The 25,841-nt window shown below is 46.3% G+C and overlaps 1 protein-coding gene across 1 annotated transcript in view; it reads left to right on the top strand.

The window, feature by feature from the left end:
- Positions 1 to 488: 488 nt before the first annotated feature.
- Positions 489 to 25,841, top strand: part of KLHL14 (kelch like family member 14) — a 199,809-nt gene continuing 174,456 nt past the window's right edge. Inside the window, exon 1 of the mRNA XM_030190135.1 lies at positions 489 to 1,408. Within this exon, the coding sequence (XP_030045995.1) occupies positions 489 to 1,408 (920 nt within the window). The remainder of the gene's footprint in view (positions 1,409 to 25,841) is intronic.

Here is a 25,841-nt window from a genome sequence, read left to right as displayed (position 1 = left end):
CGAACAAACTTCTGATTTGGGGCGGGGGGAAGGGGGTCTGGGTGCGAGTGCCAGTCTAGATTAAGAGTAAAGAGGAGAGGTATTAGAGGCACAGATTTTTTTGTTGCCATCTGTTGTTTCCCTCCCCCCCCCCAAAAAAAAAAAAGATAAAGTAACAACACCAAAAAAAAGTTTATTTTGGCCAATGTTTCAGTGTAAGCAATGGGACTGAATGCCATTTTCAGACAGTATTCAGTACCTCTATCCCGGTTTCACACGATGTTATAGGTATGTCAGGGATGAGGGGGAATTTAATTTTACATTATTTTCTTAATGCTTGTGATATACATAAACAAGGCAGACCGAAAGAAAAAAAAAAGAAGCCCAAGCGGTGCACGTCTGCTGTGGTGCCAGCTCACCTCCCCCCTTTTTCTTGTCTCCCTCCCCGCCCCGCGTTTTTGCCAGGTCGGAGGCGCGCGCCTGAGAGAGGTCCGGAGCGAGGCTCGACCATGTCCAGGTCCGGGGACAGGACGTCCACCTTCGACCCGAGCCACAGCGACAACCTGCTGCACGGCCTCAACCTGCTGTGGAGGAAGCAGCTCTTCTGCGACGTGACCCTCACCGCCCAGGGTCAGCACTTCCACTGCCACAAGGCCGTGCTGGCCTCCTGCTCCCAGTACTTTCGCTCCCTCTTCTCCAGCCACTCCCTGGGGGGCCAGGACGGGCTGCCCCCCAGCAAAGAACAGCAGCAGTCCGCGCCCCCTCCCCCGCCGGCGGGGCCGCAGGACGAGCCCAGCACGCCCTCCTCGTCGCCCGAAGACAAGCTGCTGGCCAGCCCGCGGGCCATCAACAACCTAGTGCTGCAGGGCTGCTCGTCCATCGGGCTGCGGCTGGTGCTCGAGTACCTGTACACTGCCAACGTAACCCTGTCACTGGACACTGTGGAGGAGGTGCTGTCGGTGAGCAAGATCCTGCACATCCCGCAGGTGACCCGCCTCTGCGTGCAGTTCCTCAACGACCAGATCTCGGTGCAGAACTACAAGCAGGTGTGCAAGATCGCCGCCCTGCACGGTCTGGAGGAGACCAAGAAGCTGGCCAACAAGTACCTGGTGGAGGACGTGCTGCTGCTCAACTTCGACGAGCTGCGCGCCCTGCTCGACTCGCTGCCGCCGCCCGTGGAGTCCGAGCTGGCGCTCTTCCAGATGTCCGTACTCTGGCTGGAGCACGAGCGCGAGACGCGCATGCAGCACGCGCCGGACCTTATGAAGCGCCTCCGCTTCGCCCTCATCCCGGCACCCGAGCTCGTGGAGCGCGTCCAGTCCGTCGACTTCATGCGCTCCGACCCTGTGTGCCAGAAGCTGCTGCTCGACGCCATGAACTACCACCTCATGCCCTTCAGGCAGCACTGCCGCCAGAGCCTGGCCAGCAGGTAAGTGTGGGAGCATACATTCAGAACGGCCCTGGGTGTATGGTATGTGCACAGTACAGTCCTATGTGTATAATCAGCACTGCCCTCTTGTGTGTACAGCCTGTGTATAATAATGTGCATACAGTCACTGTCTCATGGGGTACATAGTTTGGGTATGCTATATGCGCAATGTGTGTATTCAGTCAGCACTGTTGTCTGGTGTTTACAGTACATACATAATTCTGTCAGTTCATTCGTATTTGGTATGTTGTGCATGGTGTGTGCATGCAATCAGTATTGACCCACACGCATGCAATCTCATGGCTGAGTGTAGCCAGTATGCATTAGTGGTATACCATGGGTCTCCAGTGAACAGGGGCCACTGTTTACATTTGTGCTGCCTTTCCCCCTCCCCCACCCCAACACACACATACATATGGACTCAGTCCCCTACCATGCCTCCTAGGTGGTCTAATAAGCCCAGTTTGATAGCAGGACAGCCCAAGCTGGCAGTGCAGTAGTGAGCCTAGTGCTTCTCTAACCTGTTCTTCATATTGCTGGTGCCTCTTCTGCCCATGTGGTTCACAGTTCATAGTTTGCATCAGGCATTTCACCTACCTGGTTCTCTACAAATTTCTAGGGCAGAATGGGAGAGATGCTGGTGACAGGAAGAATGGAGTGGGGACTCGACAGGGTATTGAGCAAAAGGCTCGAAGGCCCTGCATTTACTTTTGTTTTCAGTGCCACTTAGTTCTGCTTTAGTGTCCCATCAAGCCAGAGCCTGTGGGTCATGGCCCCCCTTCACCTGTATATAGAAAAGTAGCCTGGGAACCATGACTACATTTTGGTGCAACCATTTACACCAATGAAACCTTGGTGTAAATCCCCACTCCTAAATTAGGTGCTGATCCCTGTTATTCTATAACAACATGCATAAATTGTCCATGACCCTTTCATGGCTGCGTCCCATTTTTGGACCCATGTGTAAATTTAAATTAAACCAATTAGCACCAATAATTGCTTGTTAATAAGCCAATAATTGGCACTAATTGGCGTGTTATTCATTTAAATTGCACGCGCAAATTGAGCACATGTCCAAATCTGCACGTGTAATTTTAGCTACTTTTATAGAATTTGGGGGATAGTGTCAAAATGTTACATAATGTGACTTAAGTTCAGATTCTGTTTCATGCGACTTAAGTGTTGTGTGCAAATCCGGTTGTGTTCTGGATTTGCATGTGCAACTTAAATAGTTAACAAACAAATCAGCGCCGATAACTGCCAATTAACAAGCAATTATTGACACTAATTGGCATTAATTAGAATTTACACACACAGCTGTCTAAGTGTATTCTGCAGCCTGATGCCCGTAAATTCTAAGTTGCATAGTTGAAAAGGGGGAGTGACCATAGGCATGGAATGGGTTCATGGGCGTTTCCCAAATCTATACATGCTGTTACAGAATACATGCGGTCTGCGCCTAATTTAGGCGACAGGATTTACACCAGGTTTTACTTGGCGTAACAGTCTGCAACTAAATTTAGTCATGTGGGTGGGTGCTCAGAGTATTCTATAATCTGAGTGGAAATTTAGCCTTATTCTAAAAAGTTGCTTAAATGTATACGCCTAGGAGTAGTTTTTTTTTTCAGCGCAGATTTTTCAGGTGTCATATATAGAATCTAGCCCTTAGCACACAAATATTCAATGCCTAACTTTAGGCAACCTTTCGTGAATTTACCCCTCTTTGTATATAGTGACCGCTTTTACATGAATGTACAATATGTGGCCATCTCTAGGAAAACATGACTAAAGTCACCAGGATCAAAAAATGAGGTTTTAGTTAATTTTATTAGGGCAAATCTGGAAATTCAATGCTGGTGCCTCGACATGACCTGGCAGTGAATTTCTGTGTTTAACACTGGTGGTGGTCAGCAAAGCAGTGATCGCCGCTGGCTGAATATCGGGCCCTTAATTTTCATAAATATGAGCATATTCTTCAGCATGTAGTTGAGAAGCTGAATATTTTTACCCATGTATCTTGTAGTTAGTTGTCAAAGGGAAACCATGTATGCAGTGATGTAGCCACCTGGGGGGGGGGCTTGGGGACATGGGCCCCCCCATATTGAGTCACTGTCTGCTGCTTTGGGTGGTGGGGGTCCCCAAGCCCTGGCAGTGGAAGCCCTCCTCTTTACAAAGCCAGGCAGGTGGCGGCGCTTTTCCTGGGCCATCACTGTGCCACCTCCCCATCGCTGCACATGCTTGGTTTTTCTAAAATTGAGCATGCACGAAGGAGGCCCCTCCATGTGCATCCTCATTTTTTACACATGTGCAGAGGTGGGCCTCTCTCATGCATGCTGAGTTTCACAAAAAAAAAAACCAAGTATGTGCACGGGGGGGGGGGGGGGGGGTTATGGGCAGCGCAGTGGTGGCTGCACAGGAAAAGTGCCAGCAAAGGAGGAGGGCTTCCACTGGCGGGGCTATGGGACCCCTACCAGCTCAGATATGTGGGGGTGGGGGTGGAACACAATTTTGTGTCCTTCCCCCCCCCCCCCCCCCCACTTTGGGCTCAGGTCCCCCGCCCCCAAATCGGCAGTCTGGCTACACACCTGCTTGTATGCACTTTCTGACTGAAAATTAGCTACAGGAATGCTGAATGCATCCAAATTACCCATGTGTGTTGTGTGTATTCATAGTCAGCACAGTTTTGTGTATCTCCACATTGCAGTGCTGGGTGCGTAAAGTACAGTGTCTGTTTTACAGTTTAGTGTGTGTTCATCACAGTCATTGGTGTGTGTACAGCAGAGTCCTGTGTACACAGTATGGGGTAATTTTATAGAAGACAACATATAAACATTCAGAAAAACATGTCTATTTTGTAAAGGCAACATAGGCATCTGTATGCCTTTATAAAGTTGCCATCCAGACCTATCCCCAGTAATGCAGGAAAGTTCTTGCACTGAGACAGCTGTAAATGTATGCTTGAACTCAATGCGTGTGTGTAAATACATTGCAGTTTTACTCCTCCTCTGCTCATATTCCGCCTCCATGAATGCCTACATACAGATCATGTAAAAGTGTACATACTCTCTTCAGCATATATACTTGTGTGAGTACATACCTGCACAATTTTATAGGAGCTAGTTTCCACATGTAAAACATGTTTTACACTCAAAACGCTTTATAAAATTACCCCATATGCATATATGTGTATATAATCAAGGCTGTCCTGTGCGCACACAATATAATCTTGTGCGTATACAGTACATACATGTAATCTCTGTAAAAGTCTTGCCCTGTGTGATAATACAGTCTTTTGTATACTGACATACGTGAAGGGGCATAATCGAACGGAAACGTCTATCTCCATGGGCGTTTATCTCCGAGAACGGGTCCGTGAAGGGGCGGACCGAACTGTATTTTCGCAAAAAATAAACGTCCATGTTTTATTCTACAATTTGTGAGCTGGGCGTTTTTGTTTTTCAGCGATAACGGAAAATGAAAGCACCCAGCTCAAAAACGAATAACTCCAAGACATTTATTCGTGGGAGGGGCCAGGATTCGTAGTGCACTGGTCCCCCTCACATGCCAGGACACCAACCGGGCACCCTAGGGGGCACTGCAGTGGACTTCATAAATTGATCCCAGGAACATAGCTCCCTTACCTTGCACAAGTGGGGGGGGGGGGGGATGGGCCTGGGTCCACCTGCCTGAACTCCACTGCACCCCCTAATAACAGGTGGGGGGGGGGGGGGGGATGGGCCTGGGTCCACCTGCCTGAAGTCCACTGCACCCCCTAATAACTGCTCCAGTGACCTGCATACTGCTGCCAGGGAGGTGGGTATGACATTTGAGGGTGAAAAAAAAAAGTTGTGAAACGGCATATTTTGTGGTGGGAGGGGGTTTGTGACCACTGGGGGAGTCAGGGGAGGTCATCCCCGATTCCCTCCAGTGGTCATTTGGTCATTTAGGGCACTTATTGGGGCCTTATTCGTGGAAAAACAGGGTCCAGGAAAAGTGCCCTAAATTCTCGCTACAAACGCATATTTTATTTCCATAATCGGCGAAAGGCGCCCATCTCTGATCGGCCGATAACCACGCCCCAGTTCCGGCTTCACCACGCCTTCGACACGCCCCCATCAACTTTGTCCGCATCCATGACGGAGTGCACTTGAAAACGTCCAAATTCGGCTTTCGATTATACCGCTTTATTCGTTTTTGTGAGATAAACGTCTATCTCCCGATTTGGGTCACAATATAGGCGTTTTTCTATTACGATTATAAGCAGGATAGTATAGTCCTCTGTGTATACACCATTCAGTGTAATACTGTATATGTGCATATTATAGTCCTCTGTATTGTCTTTGTGTGTACAATCTGTGTGAATATGGTAGTTGCACAATATAGTTCATTGTGTATATATAATCACTATGGTCCTGTGTGTACAGTGTACAGAAGTCTTTTATGTATGTGTGCGACAGTCAGTGTAATCTTAATTTACTTCTCCATTCCTATCTGTGTAGTGGAGAGGCAGAAATAGGACAAGTACCTGAACCTATCCATACTGCGATGATATTCAGCCTCTATATGAATAGTTCATACATTTAGAGGGGCATAATTGAACGAAAACGCCTATCTCCTTGGGCGTTTATCTCCAAGAACGGGTCCGTGAAGGGGCGGACCGAACCGTATTTTCGCAAAAAATAGACATCCATGTTTTATTCGACAATTTGTGAGCTGGGTGTTTTTGACTTTCAGCGATAATGGAAAATGAAAGCGCCCAGCTCAAAAACGAATAAATCCAAGGCATTTGTTCGTGGGAGGGGCCAGGATTCGTAGTGCACTGGTCCCCCTCACATGCCAGGACACCAACCGGGCACCCTAGGGGGCACTTTTACAAAACCAACAAAACAGGTAAAAGAGCTCCCAGGTGCATAGCACCCTTCCCTTGTGTGTTGAGCCCCCCAAATCCCCCTCAAAACCCACTGCCCACAAGTCTACACCATTACTATAGCCCTAAGGGGTGAAGGGGGGCACCTACATGTGGGTACAGTGGGTTTGGGGGGGTTGGACGACTAATAAGCATTAAGCAGCACAATTGTAACAGGTAGGGGGGATGGGCCTGGGTCCACCTGCCTGAAGTCCACTGCATCCCCTAACAACTCCTCCAGTGACCTGCATACTGCTGTCAGGGAGCTGGGTATGACATTTGAGGGTGAAAATAAAAAGTTGAGAAACTTCATTTTTTGTGGTGGGAGGGGGTTAGTGACCACTGGGGGAGTCAGGGGAGGTCATCCCCGATTCCCTCCAGTGGTCATCTGGTCATTTAGGGCACTTTTTGGGGCCTTATTCGTGAAAAAACAGGGTCCAGGAAAAGTGTCCTAAATTCTAGCTAAAAACGCATACTTTTTTCCCATTATCGGTGAAATGCGCCCATCTCTGTTCGTCAGATAACCACGCCCCAGTTCCGCCTTCGCCACACCTCTGACACGCCCCCATCAACTTTGTCCGCATCCATGACGGAGTGCACTTGAAAACGTCCAAATTCGGCTTTCGATTATACCGCTTTATTCGTTTTTGTGAGATAAACGTCCATCTCCCGATTTAGGTCGGAACTTGGGCGTTTTTCTCATTCGATTATAAGCAGGTTAGTTTAAGTCTGCTAAATAGCAGGTCTAAACTAAATGAATAGTGGTGGTGTTTAAATTAATATGCTGACTACTGCCACTGAAAATCTGCCCCCCACCCCGGATTCTATAAAGATTGCCCAAATTTGGGGTGCAGATCCCAGATCCGCATGCAAAATAGTTAATGAGATCCAGTGATTTAATTATTGGCATTAACATGCACTTAATTTGCACTAATTACGATTTGTGTATGGATCTGGCTGCTCGCCATTCTATACCCGTGGGCTCATAACTTGGATTGCGTGCAACTCGGAAGGGGGTGTGGTAATGGGAGGAGCATGGGCAGGTCAGGGGCGCTCACAAGCCTTAGACGCAGTGTTATAGAATAACAGAGATCTGCGCCCAACTTGTGCACCAGGATTCACACCAAGGTTTCAGCAGGCGTAAGTCCTCGCACCCAAAGTTGAGCCTGGAACTCCACGCTAAGTGCTATTCCACAAAGGGCACTCATCCTGCAGCGCCCTTTATTAAATAACGTTGAGTGTGGATTTTTCCCGGCGCATAATTTTCGGCATTATGTATAGAATCTGGCCCTGTGTGTGTAAAGTGCAGTTTAAAGACCTCATATGCACAATCAGTGTAGTCCTATGTGTATATAGTACAGTTCCATGACTGCATAGGTTGTATATGAGTAGGGTTACCATATGTGCGGATTTACCCGGACATGTCCGGGCGTCCGGATGGGTTTTGCCAGTCTGCCCGTTTGTCCGGATTTCTGGACAAACGGGCGGGCGGTGGAGCCATCCTAGCCTCCCCTTCCCTTACTTACTATCTACTGCCCTGGTGGTCTAGTGACCTCTTCGGGGCAGGAAAGAGCCCCCTCTTTCCTGCCCGGAGCGCTGCCCTTGCCCTGCATACTGTTGCTGTGACGGTCTCGGGATTCAAAATGGCCGCTGAGAGTTGAAGCGGCCTCGCTAGACTTCAACTCTCGGCGGCCATTTTGAATCCCGAGACCGTCACAGCAACAGGATGCAGGGCAAGGACAGAGCTCCAGGCAGGGGAGGGGAGGGGAGGGGAGGTGACGGGGGGCAGGGGAGGGGAATATGTGACCCGGGGGGGAGGGAAATATGTTACAGGGGGCGGGGCGAGGATGCGAAAGGGGCAGGGCAGGGGGCAGGACATGTGTCTTCTTTTTGAGAGGACAAAATATGGTAACCCTATATATGAGCAATATGTCTAATGTGTACATTATGCCCCGGATTCTATATAGCACGCATAGAGATCCATGCCAAAATCCAGGTATATTCTGTAACAACGTGCGTAACTTAATTGGCTTAACAAGCTAATCCGCGCTGATAACGTCATTGAACAAGCAATAATAAGCACTGATTGGTAATAATTAGAATTTACATGCACAACTCGCTAAGCGTAATCTGTAATGGAGTGCACCTAAATTCTAATGCATGCAGTTCAAAAGAGGCTTGGCCAAGGGCAGGGAAATGGGCATTTTGTGGACGTTCCAAAGTTTACATGCATAGTTATAGAATATGGCCCAGTGCGTGCAAATCTACATGCCGTGATTTATGCCACGTTTTCGTTGGTGTAAATGGAGGTGTGTAGTTTTAGGTGCTGAGATATCGAGTTAGTGTATTTTATATAATGCACCTAAATCTATTCGCCGCTTATAGAATACGCTTAGGCAGATATGTTTACCGCGTGGATTTTTTAGAAGCCTTACATAGAATCTGGCCGTATGGAGTAATTTTATAAGTAATTTCAGAGTGAAGCATGTTTTATATGCTCAACTAGTTGCTTATAGAATTGTCTTGGGAGCATATAAAAGTAGGCGCATTCTATAAGGAACACCTAGTTTTAGGTGGCAAGAACATGCAAAAATGCCAGCACGTTGCTCATTTAAATGCATATTTTTTAATTTATTATTTATTTATTAAGATGTATTTAACGCCTTTTTGAAAGAATTGACTCAAGGCAGTGTACAGTAAGAATAAATCAAGCATAAGCAATAGACTGTTATAGCAGTAGAAATATTCAAATAGTACTACTCACAATGTGAGCACTTTCCAGTTAATCAGTATTCTATGAACATAAGAACTGCCATGCTGAGACAGATCAGAGGTCCATCTAGCCCAGTATCCTGTTTCTAACAGTGATCAATCCAGGTTGCCAGGTACCTGGCAGAATCCCAAAAGGTTGCAAGATTCCATGTTCTTTATTTCCCGAGCTTAAGAAGTGGCTTTCCCCAGATCTTTCTTAATAATAGTATGTGGACTTTACTTCCAGGAATTTGTCCAAACCTTTTTTAAACACAATAATATTGCTTTTACAACATTCTCTGGCCAAGAGTTCCAGTGCTAAACTGTTCATTTGAGTGAAAAATTTTCTGTAAGCTAGTGCCTAAATGCCATAGCGTATACTTTGCAGGTGGGTATTCACATGGGTGGAGCATTGGTGGGGTGCATACTTATCACCCATAGATTATAAAATTTTATAGTCCATGTGTGGTCTTTTGCAATCTAGGCACACAAACTTGTTTCTACTTTAAATATAGATGCATTTCCAGGCACTTGCTAAAGAAAGTAAACATTTACTGGCTGATATTCAAAACGATTTAACTGATTGGGAATGGCCATTGAGCAGTTAAATTGCTTGTTCACAGCTATCTGGTAATTTTCAGCAGCTCTTAACTGGTTATCTTTGCTGAAAATGACTGGTTAGCACCAAGTTCAGAAGCAGCTAAATTGTGGGCATTCCAGGGGTGGAGTCATGCCAGTATTCAGCCCCTCACTGCATAATTAAACTGCTTAAATTGGGCTGCATAAATAGCTGTTCTATCTTTAAGCAGTTTGGCTTATGCAGTGAAAGGCTGAATGTTGACTTAGCCAGCTGTATGTTAGCCAGCTCCAATAAAAACCCTGGATATTCAGTGCTGAAGCCTGGACAGGGCCCAGCATAGACTATCTGGGAATACCGCTAGCGGCGGGCAGCAAACATCACCACTGCCAGCTGAATTTTGGTGGTTATTTTTCTTTATAGAATAGGGTTCCAATAGGTGATTTCCTAGCACCTAAATCTAGACACCTACTTTACATGACATATATGTGGATGGAGCGAGGGTGAGATCAGCACTTATGTGTGTGTATTTTTGGCACATATGCACACAAAGTTGTGATTTATTTATTTGTTACATTTGTATCCCATATTTTCCCACCTATTTGCAGGCTCAATGTGGCTTGCATAGTACCGTAAAAGGCGTTCGCCAGCTCCGGTATAAACAGTTACACAGTGATGTTGTGGTAGAATGAGGTTCATGTGGAACAAACATATTAGGGAATCGTATAGAGGAAGAGTTACGTTATGTCCATTACGTGCTTTGGTTTCGTAGTGTTGCAGGGTTCAGGCATTTAAGTAGGGTCGGTAGGGTATGCCTTTTTGAACAGGTAAGTTTTTAGTGATTTCCGGAAGTTTAGGTGGTTAAACGTTGTTTTCATGGCTTTTGGTAATGCGTTCCACAGTTGTGTGCTTATGTAGGAAAAGCTGGATGCATAAGTTGATTTGTATTTGAGTCCTTTGCAGCTTGGGAAGTGCAGGTTTAGATATGTTCGTGTTGCTCCGGTTGTATTTCTGATTGATAGGTCGATGAGGTCTGCCATGTATCCCGGGGCCTCGCCATAGATAATTTTATGAACCAGGGTGCAGATTTTGAAAGCAATAAGTTCTTTGATTGGGAGCCAGTGCAATTTTTCTCGGAGGGGTTTGGCGCTTTCGAATTGCGCTTTTCCAAATATAAGCCTGGCTGCCGTGTTTTGAGCGGTCTGTAGTTTCTTTATGAGTTGCTCTTTGCATCCCGCATAAATTCCATTGCAGTAATCTACATGGCTTAGTACCATTGATTGTATAAGGTTGCAAAACCTCGGGAAGAATGATTTCACGCGTTTGAGTTTCCACATTGAGTGGAACATTTTCTTTGTTGTAGATTTCACATGGCTCCCTAGTGTAAGGTTGTGGTCGATTGTAACGCCAAGGATTTTCAGGCTGTCTGAGATGAGGAGGATATAATCTGGGGTGTTTATATTTGTGGGGTTGTTTGCATTGTATTGGGATGAGAGGATGAGACTGTGCGTTTTTTCTGTATTGAGTTTTAGTTGAAATGCATTTGCCCATGAGTCCATGATGTTTAAGCTGAGCTTAATTTCGTTGGTGATTTCTGTCAGATCGTGTTTGTAAGGAATGTATATTGTGACATTGTTTGCATAGATGAAAGGGTTAAGGCCTTGGTTGGATAGGGACTTGGCTAGTGGGGTCATCATTAGGTTGAAAAGGATCGGTGATAGTGGTGATCCTTGAGGTACTCCGCAGTCTGCTTTCCACGGTGATATGTTTGAATTTGATTTCACTTGATATGTTCTAGTGGTTAGGAAACCCTTGATCCAACTAAGTATATTTCCTCCGATCCCGAAGTAATCTAAGAGTCTTAGTAGTATATTATGGTTTACCATGTCGAATGCACTAGACATGTCGAATTGGAGAAGAAGTATACTTTTACCTGTCGCTATTTCCTGCTTGAATTTGGCTAGGAGAGTAATTAGTACTGTTTCAGTGCTATGGAGGGGGCGAAATCCTGATTGTGATTCATGTAATATTGAGAATTTGTTTATATAATCGGTAAGTTGTTTGGTTACCATGCTTTCCATCAATTTGATTACCAGTGGGATAGATGCTACTGGGCGGTAGTTGGTGATTTTGTTTGTATTTTTCTTGGTATCTTTTGGTATTGGGGTGAGCAAGATGTTGAAGCATGTAGTTTAGGAAAACAAAATGAGAAACAATCTTTAAAATGATCCCATGCTACTGACAGCAAAAGCCGAGAAAACTAACAACTTATAGCAGCAACTTCAGAGAGAATTTTCCATCTCACAGATAGGCTGCAGAGAATACCTTCTCCTGCTTTAGACTTAGTACTGCCCACCCTACCCCTCTACCCACCCACCCCTAGAGTGACATGTCTTATATAACCTCCCTATCAACCCACTCATTACTTTTACATCACCCATTTCTATTCTTCTATCACCTTCTCCCACTACTCCAACCAGAGTTACACCTAATCACACTGACCACCCTTCAACATCTTCAATCCTTCTGTCACTGTTCTCTTGTGCTTGACTGCTTAAATATTTTAAATTTAAATGCTTTACTTTTTGTCTATTAGATTGTAAGCTCTTTGAGCAGGGACTATCTTTCTTCTGTGTTTGTACAGCGCTGCGTACACTTTGTAGCGCTCTAGAAATGTTAAATAGTAGTAGTAGTAGATGTGAAGTCTGCTATGAAGCGGTCAGGGGCGGATTTTATTAGATAGCTGCGGCAAGTATCCAATTTACAGTGGGTGTTGGAGAACCTTTTGATCGCCTGGGTAACTGTTTCGGCGTTGAGGAGAGCGAAGTTTGACCAAGTTCGGTCAGCTGGGTATTCTCCAGGGGTTTAAGGTACGTGTGAGGGGATTGGGTTGGGGGGGATCCCTCCACCTCTAGCCCACCAGGGAAAGCTTTGTGGTGGGGGAAGATCAAGTCGGCCCCCTGTCGCGGGTAACAGTAGACCTGCAGTGGTGGCGGGGAGGAGTGAGGACATGGGGTCCCACTGGACCACCAGGCTGTTTTTTTTTGCTTGCGGGTTCTGGGGGTCCATTGGACTACTGGGGCTCACACTGACAGCCCGGGCTGCCTTGTCAGAGCAGGGGGAGGCTCTCCCCTTAACTCTAATGCTAGATGTGAGTTGGCATAGGGTTAAGGAGGTAGAGCCCTCTGATCATTCTGCGCAGGTAAGTGCAGGCCCTAGTGTGGTGCTAGTTGCCTCTAGCGGCCGCATTTATCATTGATCATATTTCTTTTAGTTAACAAGCTAATCAGAGCTGATAATTGGATGTTGACAAGCAATTATCAGCACCTAATTGGCATTAATTAGAATTTACACACACTACCTGCGAAGTGTATTATGTAAAGCGGTGTGCATAAATTCTGATGCGTACTGCTGAAAAGGGGCATGGCTATAGGCATAGAATGGGTGGGTTGTGGCTATTCCGGAAAACTATGCTGAACGTTATAAGATATAGTGGAATTAGAAAAGGTACAGAGAAGGGCGACGAAAATGATAAAGGGGATGGGACGACTTCCCTATGATGAAAGGCTAAAGCGGCTAGGGCTCTTCAGCTTGGAGAAAAGGCAGCTGAGGGGAGATATGATAGAGGTCTATAAAATAATGAGTGTAGTTGAACAGATAGATGTGAAGCGTCTGTTTATGCTTTCCAAAAAATACTAGGACTAGGGGGCATGCGATGAAGCTACAATAGTAAATTTAAAACGAATCGGAGAAAATATTTCTTCACTCAACGAGTAATTAAACTCTGGAATTCATTACCAGAGAATGTGGTAAAGGTGGTTAGCTTAGCGGAGTTTAAAAAAGGTTTGGACAGCTTCCTAAAGAAAAAGTCCATAGACCATTATTAAATGGACTTGGGGGAAATCCACTATTTCTGGGATAAGCAGTATAGAATGTTTTGTACTTTTTGGGGATCTTGCCGGGTATTTGTGACCTGGAATGGCCACTGTTGGAAACAGGATGCTGGGCTTGATGGACCTTTGGTATTTCCCAGTATGGCAATACTTATGTAATTATGTAGAATACACCTGCTCTGCGCCTATCTTAAGGCGCCGATATTTACACCAAGTTTTAGTTGACATAAATGGCCGTTCTTAGAGTTAAATGCAATCATGGCAGCTCGGCGTATTCTATATAACACACAGAAATGTAGGCTTATTTTATAAAGTACGCCTAAATTAAGGAGTACTATATAGAATGCGCTTAGACGAATTTCATTTTGGCTCCAAATTTTTAGGCACGATATATAGAATCTATTCCCTAGTGTACAAAACATTGTCTATGTAGTTTTCTATACGCATACTTTAGTCTTTTTATTTAAGATGTGGAGGAGCATAATCGAAAGGGGCGCCCAAGTTTTCCTGAGGACGTCCTCCCAGGAGGTCCGGCAAAGGGGCAGGGAAACCCATATTATCGAAACAAGATGGGCGTCCATCTTTTGTTTCGATAATACGGTTGGGGACGCCCAAATCGTGAAATTTAGGTCAACCTTAGAGATGGTCATCCTTAGAGATGGTCGTCCCCGATTTTCAGCGATAATGGAAACCAAGGACGCCCATCTCAGAAACGACCAAATCCAAGCCTTTTGGTCATGGGAGGAGCCAGCATTCGTAGTGCACTGGTCCCCCTGACATGCCAAAACAGCAACCGGGCACCTTAGGGGGCACTGCAATGGACTTCAGAAATTGCTCCCAGGTGCAGAGCTCTCTTACCTTGTGTGCTGAGCCCCCCAACCCCTCCCCCCAAAACCCACTCCCCATAACTGTACACCACTTCCATAGCCCTTATGGGTGAAGGGGGGCACCTACGTGTGGGTACAGTGATTTGTGGTGGGTTTTGAAGGGCTCACATTTACCACCGCAAGTATAACGGGGGGGGGGGGGGGGGGAATGGGCCTGCCTGAAGTGCACTGCACCCACTAAAACTGCTCCAGGGACCTGCATACTGCTGTCATGGAGCTGTTTATAATATTTGAGGCTGGCATAGAGGCTGGAGAAAATATTTAAAAATTTTTTTGAGGGTGGGAGGGGGGTTAGTGACCATTGGGGGAGTAAGGGGAGGTCATCCAGTGGTCATCTGGTCATTTAGGGCACATTTTTGTGGCTTGGTCGTAAGAAAAACAGGACCAGGTAAAGTCGTCCAAGTGTTCGTCAGGGACGCTCTTCTTTTTTCCATTATCAGTCGAGGACGCTCATCTGTTAGGCATGCCCCAGTCCCGCCTTCGCTATGCCTTTGACACGCCCCCGGGAACTTTGGTCTTCCATGCGACGGAAAGCAGTTGAGGACGGCCAAAATCGGCTTTCGATTATGCTGATTTGGGCGACCCTGTAAGAAGGACGCCCATCTTGTGTCGAAAGATGGGCGCCCTTCTCTTTCGAAAATAAGCCTGATAGTCTTGTACAGCTGATGGTTTCAGTGTCCACTGTGTTCAGTGTAGCTGAAAGTGGGTGTACACAGTGTAATCCATCGTGTCTGTGTTTCAGGACATCTTATGTGAATTTTTGTAATACCTCTCTGGATGAGCGGATAGTGCAGTCCTGTAGTGTTTATGCACAAGGAGCGAGTTCATTCAGACAAAATGACACTTGAAGCCAAGCATCAAAACTGTTACAGAATCTTAGCATTATATTACTAGTAATTTGAAAAATATGAGTTATCAATAGAAATCAAACAAAATAAAACATGGAAAAGAAAATAAGATGATATCTTTTTTTTTGGACATAACTTAATACATTTCTTGATTAGCTTTCGAAGGTTGCCCTTCTTCCTCAGATCGGCAACCTTCGAAAGCTAATCAAAAAATGTATTAAGTTATGTCCAATAAAAAAGGTATCATCTTATTTTCTTTTCCATGTTTTATTTTGTTTGATTTCTATTGATAACCTTTAAGAGTGGACTAACACGGCTACCACACCTCTCTAATTAAAAATATGAGTGAAAGAAACTGAGAAAGTCTGAACATTTAAAGAAAGGTAGTACAATGTAAAGATTTTGGCAGTGACACGTGCATATACTTTTTATTAACTCTGTTTTATCCCTCCTCCCCCAGTTGAAAGGGGCACCTTCTGTTTTTTTTGTCATGCTCCTAAATACTGGGCAGAAACCCTTGTTCCAAAAATGATGGCCATTGCTATCGAGTTGTTCTTTGGGAAGCGTTTTTACCTTTTGAAGTTCAGGTGCTAATAGTTTTATTAGAACAAGTGACTGACCTTCAGGGATGGTGCAATTGATCTGATCAATCAGTGTTTAAACATTTTCCTGAAGAGTATATTCTGTGTTTGATTGACAGCTGTTGGCCAGTGGTGCTGCTTTCAGTTCCTGGGTATGGGTTTTATAGTTCAAACAGCAGTGTTCCTGCACATTTCAGTCTCCACTTCTGTCACTGCTTCCTTCCCTCTCACTACTCCAGCCGGAATTCTGTGCCAAAAAAATTCAAAATTCTGTGCATAAAATTTGCAAATTCTGCAAGTTTATTTGTTATAATTTTAAAAATATTACAGCCCCTTCCCTGTACACAGATACAATCCATATTTTCTCAGCCCCCCTCCAGTACCCATAGCATCCACCTTTTTTACAGCCTCCCTTTCTGCACGCACACCATCTATTTTTCCAGTCCCCTCCCTGCGCCCACCTATACCATTTATATTTTTCCAACCCCCCTGCACCCACACACAATTTCCAGCTCCCCTGCACCCACACATACCATATATTATTTTTCCTGCCCCCCTGCACCCACACATGCCATCCTTAGTTATTTTTCCAGCCCCCTTTACCCACATATACCATCCAGTATATTTTTTCAGCCCCCCTGCACCCACACATAAAATTCATGGTTTTTTTACAGCCCGCCTCCCCCCTGCACCCACACATAGCATCCACCCGCACCTTCACCTGCACTCACTAGTAAGCTACAATGAGGAGGAGCTGCATCAGGAGTACTTCTTTGGGGCAGGAAAGAACCCACATGCTGCAGCTGCTCTGGACCGGTAGCACTGCTTCTTCCAAATGACTGCCGAGATTTCCTGCGCCATCCTCACAAGATTACTGTGTGAAGTCTCGGTGGCCATTGTGAAGAAGTGGCAGCCCCAGTCAGAGAGCGGTGGCAGCGAGCAGGAAAGAGTGGAGATCTTTCCTGCCCCCCAAAGAGGCCACTAGGTCACCAGGGCATGTTAAGGTAGGCCCGGTGAGGGCCCACCGAGGCTCAGGGGAGGGGGCAGCCAGCCAGCTTTCCTTCCTTCCCTGTGGGCTGGGGAGGGCCCACCAAGGCTTGGGTGGGCAGCCATCCACCGTGGCCCATTCCTGCATTATTTTTTTTTAAAATTCCCCTCAGAGCACAGATTCTGCATGGAAATGGTGAATCCCGTGCGGCTGAGGAATTCTACGCAAATTCTGCGTTCTGCAGTTGCACAGAATCTCCAGCAGGAGTACCTCTCACCTATCCCACTTGCAGCAAATGGGTTTAGCATCTGTCTGTAGTTTCTTCTGAGTGGTAATACTCAAATCAATAATAGTCTCTCTGTCAGGGTAATCATTATAGACAAACCCTATCAAAAATAACACATAAGAGCAGTAATTAGATTCAACAACACATATAAAATTATGTGACATGAAATCATTTTTAGCTATAGATGTAATCCTTTGATGTACGCTGGGTTCCTTTTACAAAGCTGTTCGGCAATGGCAACACAGCCCATTCACTTTGAATGGGCTTTGTTGGCATTACCACACCAGCAGCTGCTAGCACAGCTTTGTAAAGGGGGGTGGGGGGTGGGGTGGTATTTCTAAGCATTCTCAAACAATTACTCCTTATGGCTTTAGGGCAAATTACTATCAACCCAATGATTTCTGAAACACTTCTTTTCTGAAGTTGTTCCCCAATTATGTCAACTTATGATTTTACTAAAGATTAATTGTTGCACAGGGTTGTAATTAGGAGTCAATTAGTGCATTTTACTAAAATAAGCAAATCACTTGCTTATTGTAATAATACATTTACCTTAATACTAGATAGTTTAGCTTACACATCATGTATATTTAGCCTTTTTTTTTAGTTGAACAAATACAGCTCCCCCTCAAATAAAAATAAATTACAGAAGGTTTAATATATTTACAAAATTCATCTTTACAGATTCTGCTACAGCCTATACCTTCAGTGACTGGTTTTAGCACTTTAAAAAATTTTAACTACTCTCTCCTGTGTACGCATTATCTCCTGAACCATATAACTTACACCAACTAAATTTTGAAGATAGTGGTACTTATATATTAAAGTTACAAATAGAAATGAGGTCTTTTTTACTATAAAACTTTTAGGGATCCTTTTACTAAGCTGTGATAGTGATTATGGGATGGCAAATATGCCGAAGCCCATAGGAATGGAATGGGCTTCATCGCATTTGCCACACCGGGAATCGCTACTGCACTTAGGGGGTCTTTTACAAAGCAGCTGTAAGCCCAGTGTGAGCTTACCACAAGCTAAAACGGAACTACTACTGGCCCAACAGGTTACCATGGGAGCCCTTACCGCGACCTCAGTGGGTGATGGCTATTGCCATGGCACAATAGAAATATAATTAATAATAACACAAGAATATGAGTAATGTGGAGGGGCATAATCAAACGCGAACGCCCATCTCCATGGGCATCTATGTCCGAGAACGGGTACGTGAAGGGGCGGGACAGACCGTATTTTGGAAAAAAATGGGCGCCCATCTTTGTTTTCCACAATACGGTTTGTGCCCGGCAAATGCATTGGATTTGTGCAGATTTGAGCTGGGCGGTTTTGTTTTTCAGCGATAATGGAAACTGAAGGCGCCCAGCTCAAAAACGAACAAATCCAAGGCATTTGGTCGTGGGAGGGGCCAGCATTCGTAGTGCACTGGTCCCCCTCATATGCCAGGACACCAACCGGGCACCCTAGGGGGCACTTGTAACAATTAAAAAAAAAGGTTAAATACCTCCCAAGTCCATAACTCCCATCCCTTGGGTGCTGAGCTCCTCAAATCCCCCCCCCCAAAACCCACTGCCCACAACTCTACACCATTACCATAGCCCTTAGGCTGAAGGGGGGCACCTACATGTGGGTACAGTGGGTTTTGGGGGCGGTTTGGAGGGCTCCCATTTACCACCACAAGTGTAACAGGTAGGGGGGGATGGGCCTGGGTCCACCCGGGTGAAGTCCACTGCACCCACTAACAACTGCTCCAGGGACCTGCATACTGCTGTGATGGAGCTGGGTATGGCATTTGAGGCCGGCATACAGGCTGGAAAAAAAAGTTGTTAAAGTTGTTTTTTTATGGTGGGAGGGGGTTAGTGACCACTGGGGGAGTCAGGGGTGGTCATCCCCGATTCCCTCCGGTGGTCATGTGGTCATTTAGGGCACTTTTTTGGGACTTGTTCGTGAAAAAAAAGGGTCCAAAAAATGACCCAAATTTGCGCTAAAACGCCTTTTTTTCAATTATCGGTCGATAAACACGCCCCAGTCCCGCCTTCACCACGCCTCTTTGCCCATTTCCGCGACAGATTGCAGTTGAAGACACCCAAAATCGGCTTTCGATTATACCGATTTGGGCGCCTTTGCGAGATGGGCGCCTATCTCCTGATTTGGGTCGAAATCTGGGCGCCCATCACTTTCGAAAATAAGGCTGATAGTGGAATAAAACATTAGGTATAACATGATTGATAATGAAATAACAATTAAAACAGCAATGTATTAAGAGTTCAGGTGATGGGTCGTTATGATATGTTCTATTGAAGAGACAGGTCTTCAGTGATTTCCAAAAACTGATAAAGTCGCTTATTTTTTTTCACATCAAGTGGTAATGCATTCCAAAGCTGCGTTCCTATGTAAGAAAAACTGGATGAATGTAGCTAGGGAAGTGAAGATTTAGGAATGTGCGTGAAGACCTTTTAATATTCCTGGGTGGTAGGTCAATAAGATCTAACATGTAGACTGGGGCATCTTCATAGATAATTATCTTACCGCGTGTCCATTTTTTTGGTGTGGGGTGGAGCATTTTACTGGCTGCAGTAAAAAGAGCCCTAGCATGCGGGAAAAACAGCTCCCGCTGCTACCGCAGGGCTTTTTTTCCCCCCAGCTTAGTAAAAGGAGCCCTTAGATGGCCAAAAACTAAAAAATCATAATTAGAAAAAAATGCTTATTTGAATTGCTCAGCAATTCTTTTCTTATCCTTTTTTTTTCTGCTTATAAATACGAACTTGGCTACCCTACTGGGATACTGCTGAATATTCACACCACGTAACATGCAGCCTCTCTGAAGTCTTGCAATAATAGTATTTATGAATACAGAGATATATGCAGTATGTAGTGTAGACATCCACGTGGCTGTATCATTCAGCTTTCAGCATTCAGAACAGTTTACTTCAAGATGCAAAAAGCAATTGGTTGTTGAAGTCTCGATTTCACACACCACCTAAGGCATGCCGGGGCCCGTGTCCTAGTGATTCGGGAGATACCAGGCTGCCTGGTTCAGAGAAGATACCTTCCAGCTTCACTGGACCATGTCATTTGAAGGATATGTAGTGATGTTCTGATCACTGAATACTTACAAGTGTCCTGGATGCTGTCAGGATCTGATACTCAGCTCAGGCCTTGGAACTTCTATTTCCCTTTTAAGAACATAAAAAAATAGCTTCCTGTTGAGAATTACTGCAGTTCCAGGCTACAGAAACCCTGCTATTGGATCTGTGGAAAATTTGAGTATTTGAAATGGAGCTTCCACAAGGATGAGTTGGGACTAATTGGGAATATTTGGAGTTAAGTTGTTTTATAGAATGAGGGATTTTATGGATTGTTAAAAACTGAGTGGATATTTATTGGTGAATGAAAAATAAAGCTATGCTCCACAGTTTATATAAAGGCTTAGATATTTTGCAAAAAATTATTATAGGGGCCATTTTACTAATTTGAGGTAAAATTTTGCAATTACCATGCGATAATTGCCAAAATTACTGTATGGTAACCATAATACCTCGGTGTTATTTATTTATTTATTGGATTTATAAACCACCTTTATGAAGAGATTCGTGTAATGTGGTGTACAGCAGGGACAGCTTGACATAAAACTTACAGTATTGTTAAACAGCATAACAATAGTGAAATGATCAAACATAAGTATATAAATACAAACAATGGAGAAAACTTGAAGATGGTAAACTGATCCCCAAAACATAGGAGTAACAATTTAGAGGGACATTTTCGATATGATGTCCAAATCCGATTTTGAACTAAATAATACTTTTAGAGGGAGATATACCAAAACACCCAATCACGCACAATATAAAATATAGAGGGTTCTCTTTTACAACGTAAGCAGGCACAGGGAGTGTTACAGGAGGAAAAGCCTCGAGAAGCTCCTAGACTAACTTTACAGTCTTAAAGGAGAACGGCTTCATCATCATCATCGGCAAAAACCTCCTTTATTACCAAAACAGCCCACGGATCAAATTATAGAACTTAGCTTTGGCTGCCAGGTCTCTTTTCTTTCCTTCACACAATCTCTTCAAACCGACCGTGATCAACGGTGGCCAGCATTTCGAAGAACTGCTTCAGGATCACAGGCCAGAAGAATTTCTGTTCTGTTCAGACTCGCCGACGAGGATAGCTCTGGAGAACAGTCATCTGCATGGACTGTAGAGCTCCTGCCTCTGAGGTGTTCTTCACCAGCCAATCGTCGAGATAAGGGAACACATGCACTCCCAGTCTGCATAGCGACGCTGCAACTACTGCCAGGCATTTTGTAAAGACCCTGGGCACAGATGCCAGACCAAAGGGCAGCACACAATCCTGAAAGTGCTGCGCTCCCAGACGGAATCGAAGATACTTCCTGTGAGCTGGAAGTATTGGGATGTGTGTATAAGCATCCTTTAAGTCCAGAGAGCATAGCCAATCATTTTCCTGAATCATGGGAAGAAGGGTGCCCAAGGAAACCATCCTGAACTTTTCTTGGACTAGGAATTTGTTCAGGGCCCTTAGGTCTAGGATGGGATGCATCCCCCCTGTTTTCTTTTGCACAAGAAAGTACCTGGAATAGGATCCCAGCCCTTCTTGCCCTGGTGGAACGGGCTCGACCGCATTGTCGCTGAGAAGGACGGAGAGTTCCTCTGCAAGTACCTGCCTGTGCTGGAAGCTGAAGGACTGAGCTCCCGGTGGGCAGTTTGGAGATCTGGAGATCAAATTGAGGGAGTATCCTAACCGGACTATTTGAAGAACCCACCAATCGGAGGTTATAAGAGGCCACCTTTGTTGAAAAAACTTTAACCTCCCCCTGACCGGCAAGTTGTCCGGCACGGACACCTTTGTAGTGGCTATGCTCAGCTGGAGCCAGTCAAAAGCCCGTCCCTTGCTTTTGCTGGGGAGCCACAGGGGCCTGCCTTGGCGCACGCTGTTGACGAGAACAAGCGCGCTGGGGATGAGCCTGAGAAGATTGTCGAGAAGGAGGATTGTACCTACGCTTGTTATAAGCATAGGGAGCATTCTTCCTTCCCCGGAAAAATCGTCTACCTGATGAGGTAGTAGCAGAAGGTGCCCGCGGGAGAGATTGTCCATAGCGGTTTCCCACTGCGTGATCTGATCAAGCACTTGCTCAACTTTCTCACCAAAAATATTATCCCCCCAGCAAGGGACATCCGCAGTCCACTGCTGGACTCGATTGTCCAGGTCAGAGGCACGCAGCCATGAGAGTCTGCACATCACTATACCTTGGGCAGCGGTTCTGGATGCAACATCAAAAGAATCGTAAGCACCCCTGGACAGGAATTTACGACACGCCTTCTGCTGCCTGACCAACTCCTGAAAAGGCTTGGCCTGCTCCGGAGGGAGCTTATCAACCAAGCTCGCCAGTTGCTTCACCATGTTCCTCAAGTGAATGCTTGTGTAGAGCTGGTAGGATAGAATTTTGGCCACGAGCATAGAGGCCTGATATGCTTTTCTCCCAAAAGAGTCCAGTGTTCTAGATTTTCTTCCCGGGGTCGCCGAGGCAAAGTCTCTAGAACTCCTGGCTCTCTTGAGAGTGGAATCCACAACCATAGAGTCGTGAGGTAACTGCGACTTCATCAGCTCAGGTTCTCTGTGAATCCGATATTGGGACTCAGCTTTCTTGGGAATGGTGGGATTACTTAGAGGGGCATAATTGAACGGGGTCGGCCATCTCTGTGGGCGGCCATCTCCGGGGCCGGCTCCGTAAATAGGCGGAGCCAAACGTATTTTCGAAAAAGATGGCCGGCCATCTTTTTTTTAGATAATATGGTTGGGGCCGGCCAAATCTCGACATAAATGTTGAGATCGCCGGGTTTGAGATGGCCTGCTTCGGTTTTCGCCCACAATGGAAACTGAAGCCGGCCATCTCAAACCCGGCCAAATCCAAGCCACTTGGTTGTGGGAGGTCCAGCATTTGTAGTGCACTGGTCCCCCTGACATGCCAGGACACCAACCGGGCACCCTAGGGGGCACTGCAGTGGACTTCAAAAATAGCTCCCAGGTGCTTAACTCCCTTACCTTATATGCTGAGCCCCCCAAATCCCCCCAAAACCCACTCCCAACAACTGTACACCACTACCATAGCCCTTAGGGATGAAGGGGGGGCACCTAGATGTGGGTACAGTGGGTTTTGGGGGGGGGGTTGGAGAGCTTAATATTTACCACCACCACAAGTGTAGCAGGTAGGGGGGGGATGGGCCTGGGTCTACCTGCCTGAAGTGCACTGCACCCACTAAAAGTGCTCCAGGGACCTGCATACTGCTGTCAGTGAGCTAGGTATGACATTTGAGGCTGGCATAGAGTCTGCCAAAAAATATATATATTTTTAATTTTTTTTTGAGGGTGGGAGTGGGTTAGTGACCACTGGGGAAGTAAGGGGAGGTCATCCCCAATTCCCTCCGGTGGTCATTTGGTCAGTTGGGGTTCCTTTTTGAAACTTGGTCGTGAAAAAAAGGGACCAAGTAAAGCCGGTGAAATGCTCGTCAAGGCTGACTTCCTTTTTTCCATTATCGGGCGAAGCCGGCCATCTCGTAAGCATGCCCCCGTCCCGCCTTCACTACCGTACTGACACGCCCCCTTGAAGTTTGGCCAACTCCGTGATGGAAGGCAGTTGAAGCCGGCCGAAAATTGGCTTTCCATTATACCGATTTGGCCGACTTCAGGAGATCGCCAGCCATCTCCCGATTTTGTGTCGGAAGATGGCCGGCGATCTCCTTCGAAAATAAGGTGGTTAGTGGTTTCATCCAGTTCTGCATAAGTGTCTCCTTGAGCACATTATGCAAAGGAACTGTGGATGACTCCTTAGGTGGCGAAGGATAGTCAAGGACCTCGAGCATCTCAGTCCTGGGCTCATCCTCAGATACCACAGGGAAGGGAATAGCCACAGACATTTCCTGGACAAATGAAGAGAAAGAAAGACTCTCTGGGGGAGAAAGCTTTCTTTCTGGAGAAGGAGTAGGCTGAGTGGGAAGACCACAAGACTCCTCAGAAGAGAAATACCGGGGATCCTCCCCTTCATCCCACAAGGCATCCTCATCGGTATTGGAAAAGAGTTCCTTAACTGCAGTCCGAAACTGGGCCCGTCTCGACGCCAAGGAACCATGTCCTCGATGGCGATGCCGAGAAGTCAACTCCCATGCCGGCGGCATTGAAGCTCCCTCCAGCGATGTCGACGGGGAGTCGACCTGGGTGGCAGCCGATGCCGCAGACTGCACCGGCATCAGCAACCTCACCATAGGCATAGAGCCAGCTGCCGCTTCCATTGACGGTACGGAGGGCGCAAGCACCCCCGGTACCGGAGCAGACTGACGCAGCAACCCCTCCAGAAGACATGGAAGAATGGCTCGGATGCGCTCGTCTAGAGTCGCTGTTGAGCAAGGCTGTGGGGTCGGTGCAAGAATCAGCGTTAGAATCTGTGGAGGTCGAGGAGGCGGTACTGGGCTGCCTGAAGACCGACGCACCGACACCTCTTGAATGGAGGGTGAGCGGTCCTCCCGGCGTCGGCGCTTCACGGGTGCCGAATCCTTCGACGCCTCAGAGCTCCCGGTACTGTGCTTGGAAGGAGACCGATGACGTTGCTTTTTCGCCTTCGCTTGATGCACATCTTCGATACTCCTCGGTACCGACGAGGAGGATGTGGAATCCACACTCCTCCTCAGGGTCGGGTCCGAGAGTGGTCGATCCCGGGGGGCCTGCACAGCAGGAGACTTCAAGACAGGTGGAGACCCACTCGATGGCTCACTGCTCCCAGCGTGTGGTGGTCTCCGGACAGCCATTACCTGTGCTCCTGAAGTCGATGCCATCTTCAGTGCCGATATCGACGCTGCCGACCTCGGTACCGTTGTCGATGCCGAAGAACCGGAAAGAAGCTCCAAAAAGACGGTCCTGAAGAGCTTTTCTCAACGCTTGTGTCCGCCGTTTAAGACTAAGACAAAACTTACATGCGTCTGGGCGATGGTCGGGCCCAATGCACTGAAGACACCACGCGTGGGGATCAGTACCTAAGATTGACTGGTTGCACCGAGTGCACTTCTTGAAGCCGCTGGGAGTCCTCGATGACATGGATGGAAAAATAGCAGCGGCGAAGTCAAAATTCGCAATTGTGCCAATTAGAAGGGCACAAAAATGAGAAAGCGCGTATGTGCGGCCTAAGAGGGCCACGACGAAAATGAAAGGAAACTTAAAGGGCCAAACTAAGAAATAAGGGATTTTTTATTTTTTTTAAAGTTTTGAAGGCAGGATAAAATAAAGAGAAAAGAAAAGCAAAAGAGGGAGAAAAACTCCTAAAAAGTTGCAAAAACAAAACAAAGACTCTTTCTCTGGGCCTGAGGAGAGAGACCGACAAAGCAGCCACTCTCCACCGCAGAAAAAGAAAAACTGAGCGGGGCTCTTGCGCGACGGGCGGGAAGATGGCCGCGCATGCGAGGTGCGTGCGCCCTGCGCGCTGGAAGGCTCTGGCAAACTTTGTTTATCCTATGAAAAATTGCCGTTCCTGGGCCGCCGTGGACGCCGACCCATCAGTGAGAAGAAGCAGCCTGCTTGTCCTCGGAGAATATAACTTTATATGAATAATAATGTGTGCATATAGGCTAGGTCTAAAAGTATGTTTTCACTAAAGCAAAAAAGAATGGGGTGTGGAATTATAAAAATCAGTAAAAATAAA

The sequence above is a fragment of the Microcaecilia unicolor genome, chromosome 1 (assembly GCF_901765095.1).
Source record: "Microcaecilia unicolor chromosome 1, aMicUni1.1, whole genome shotgun sequence".
Taxonomy (NCBI): domain Eukaryota; kingdom Metazoa; phylum Chordata; class Amphibia; order Gymnophiona; family Siphonopidae; genus Microcaecilia; species Microcaecilia unicolor.
This window is presented reverse-complemented; position numbering and strand designations above follow the sequence as displayed.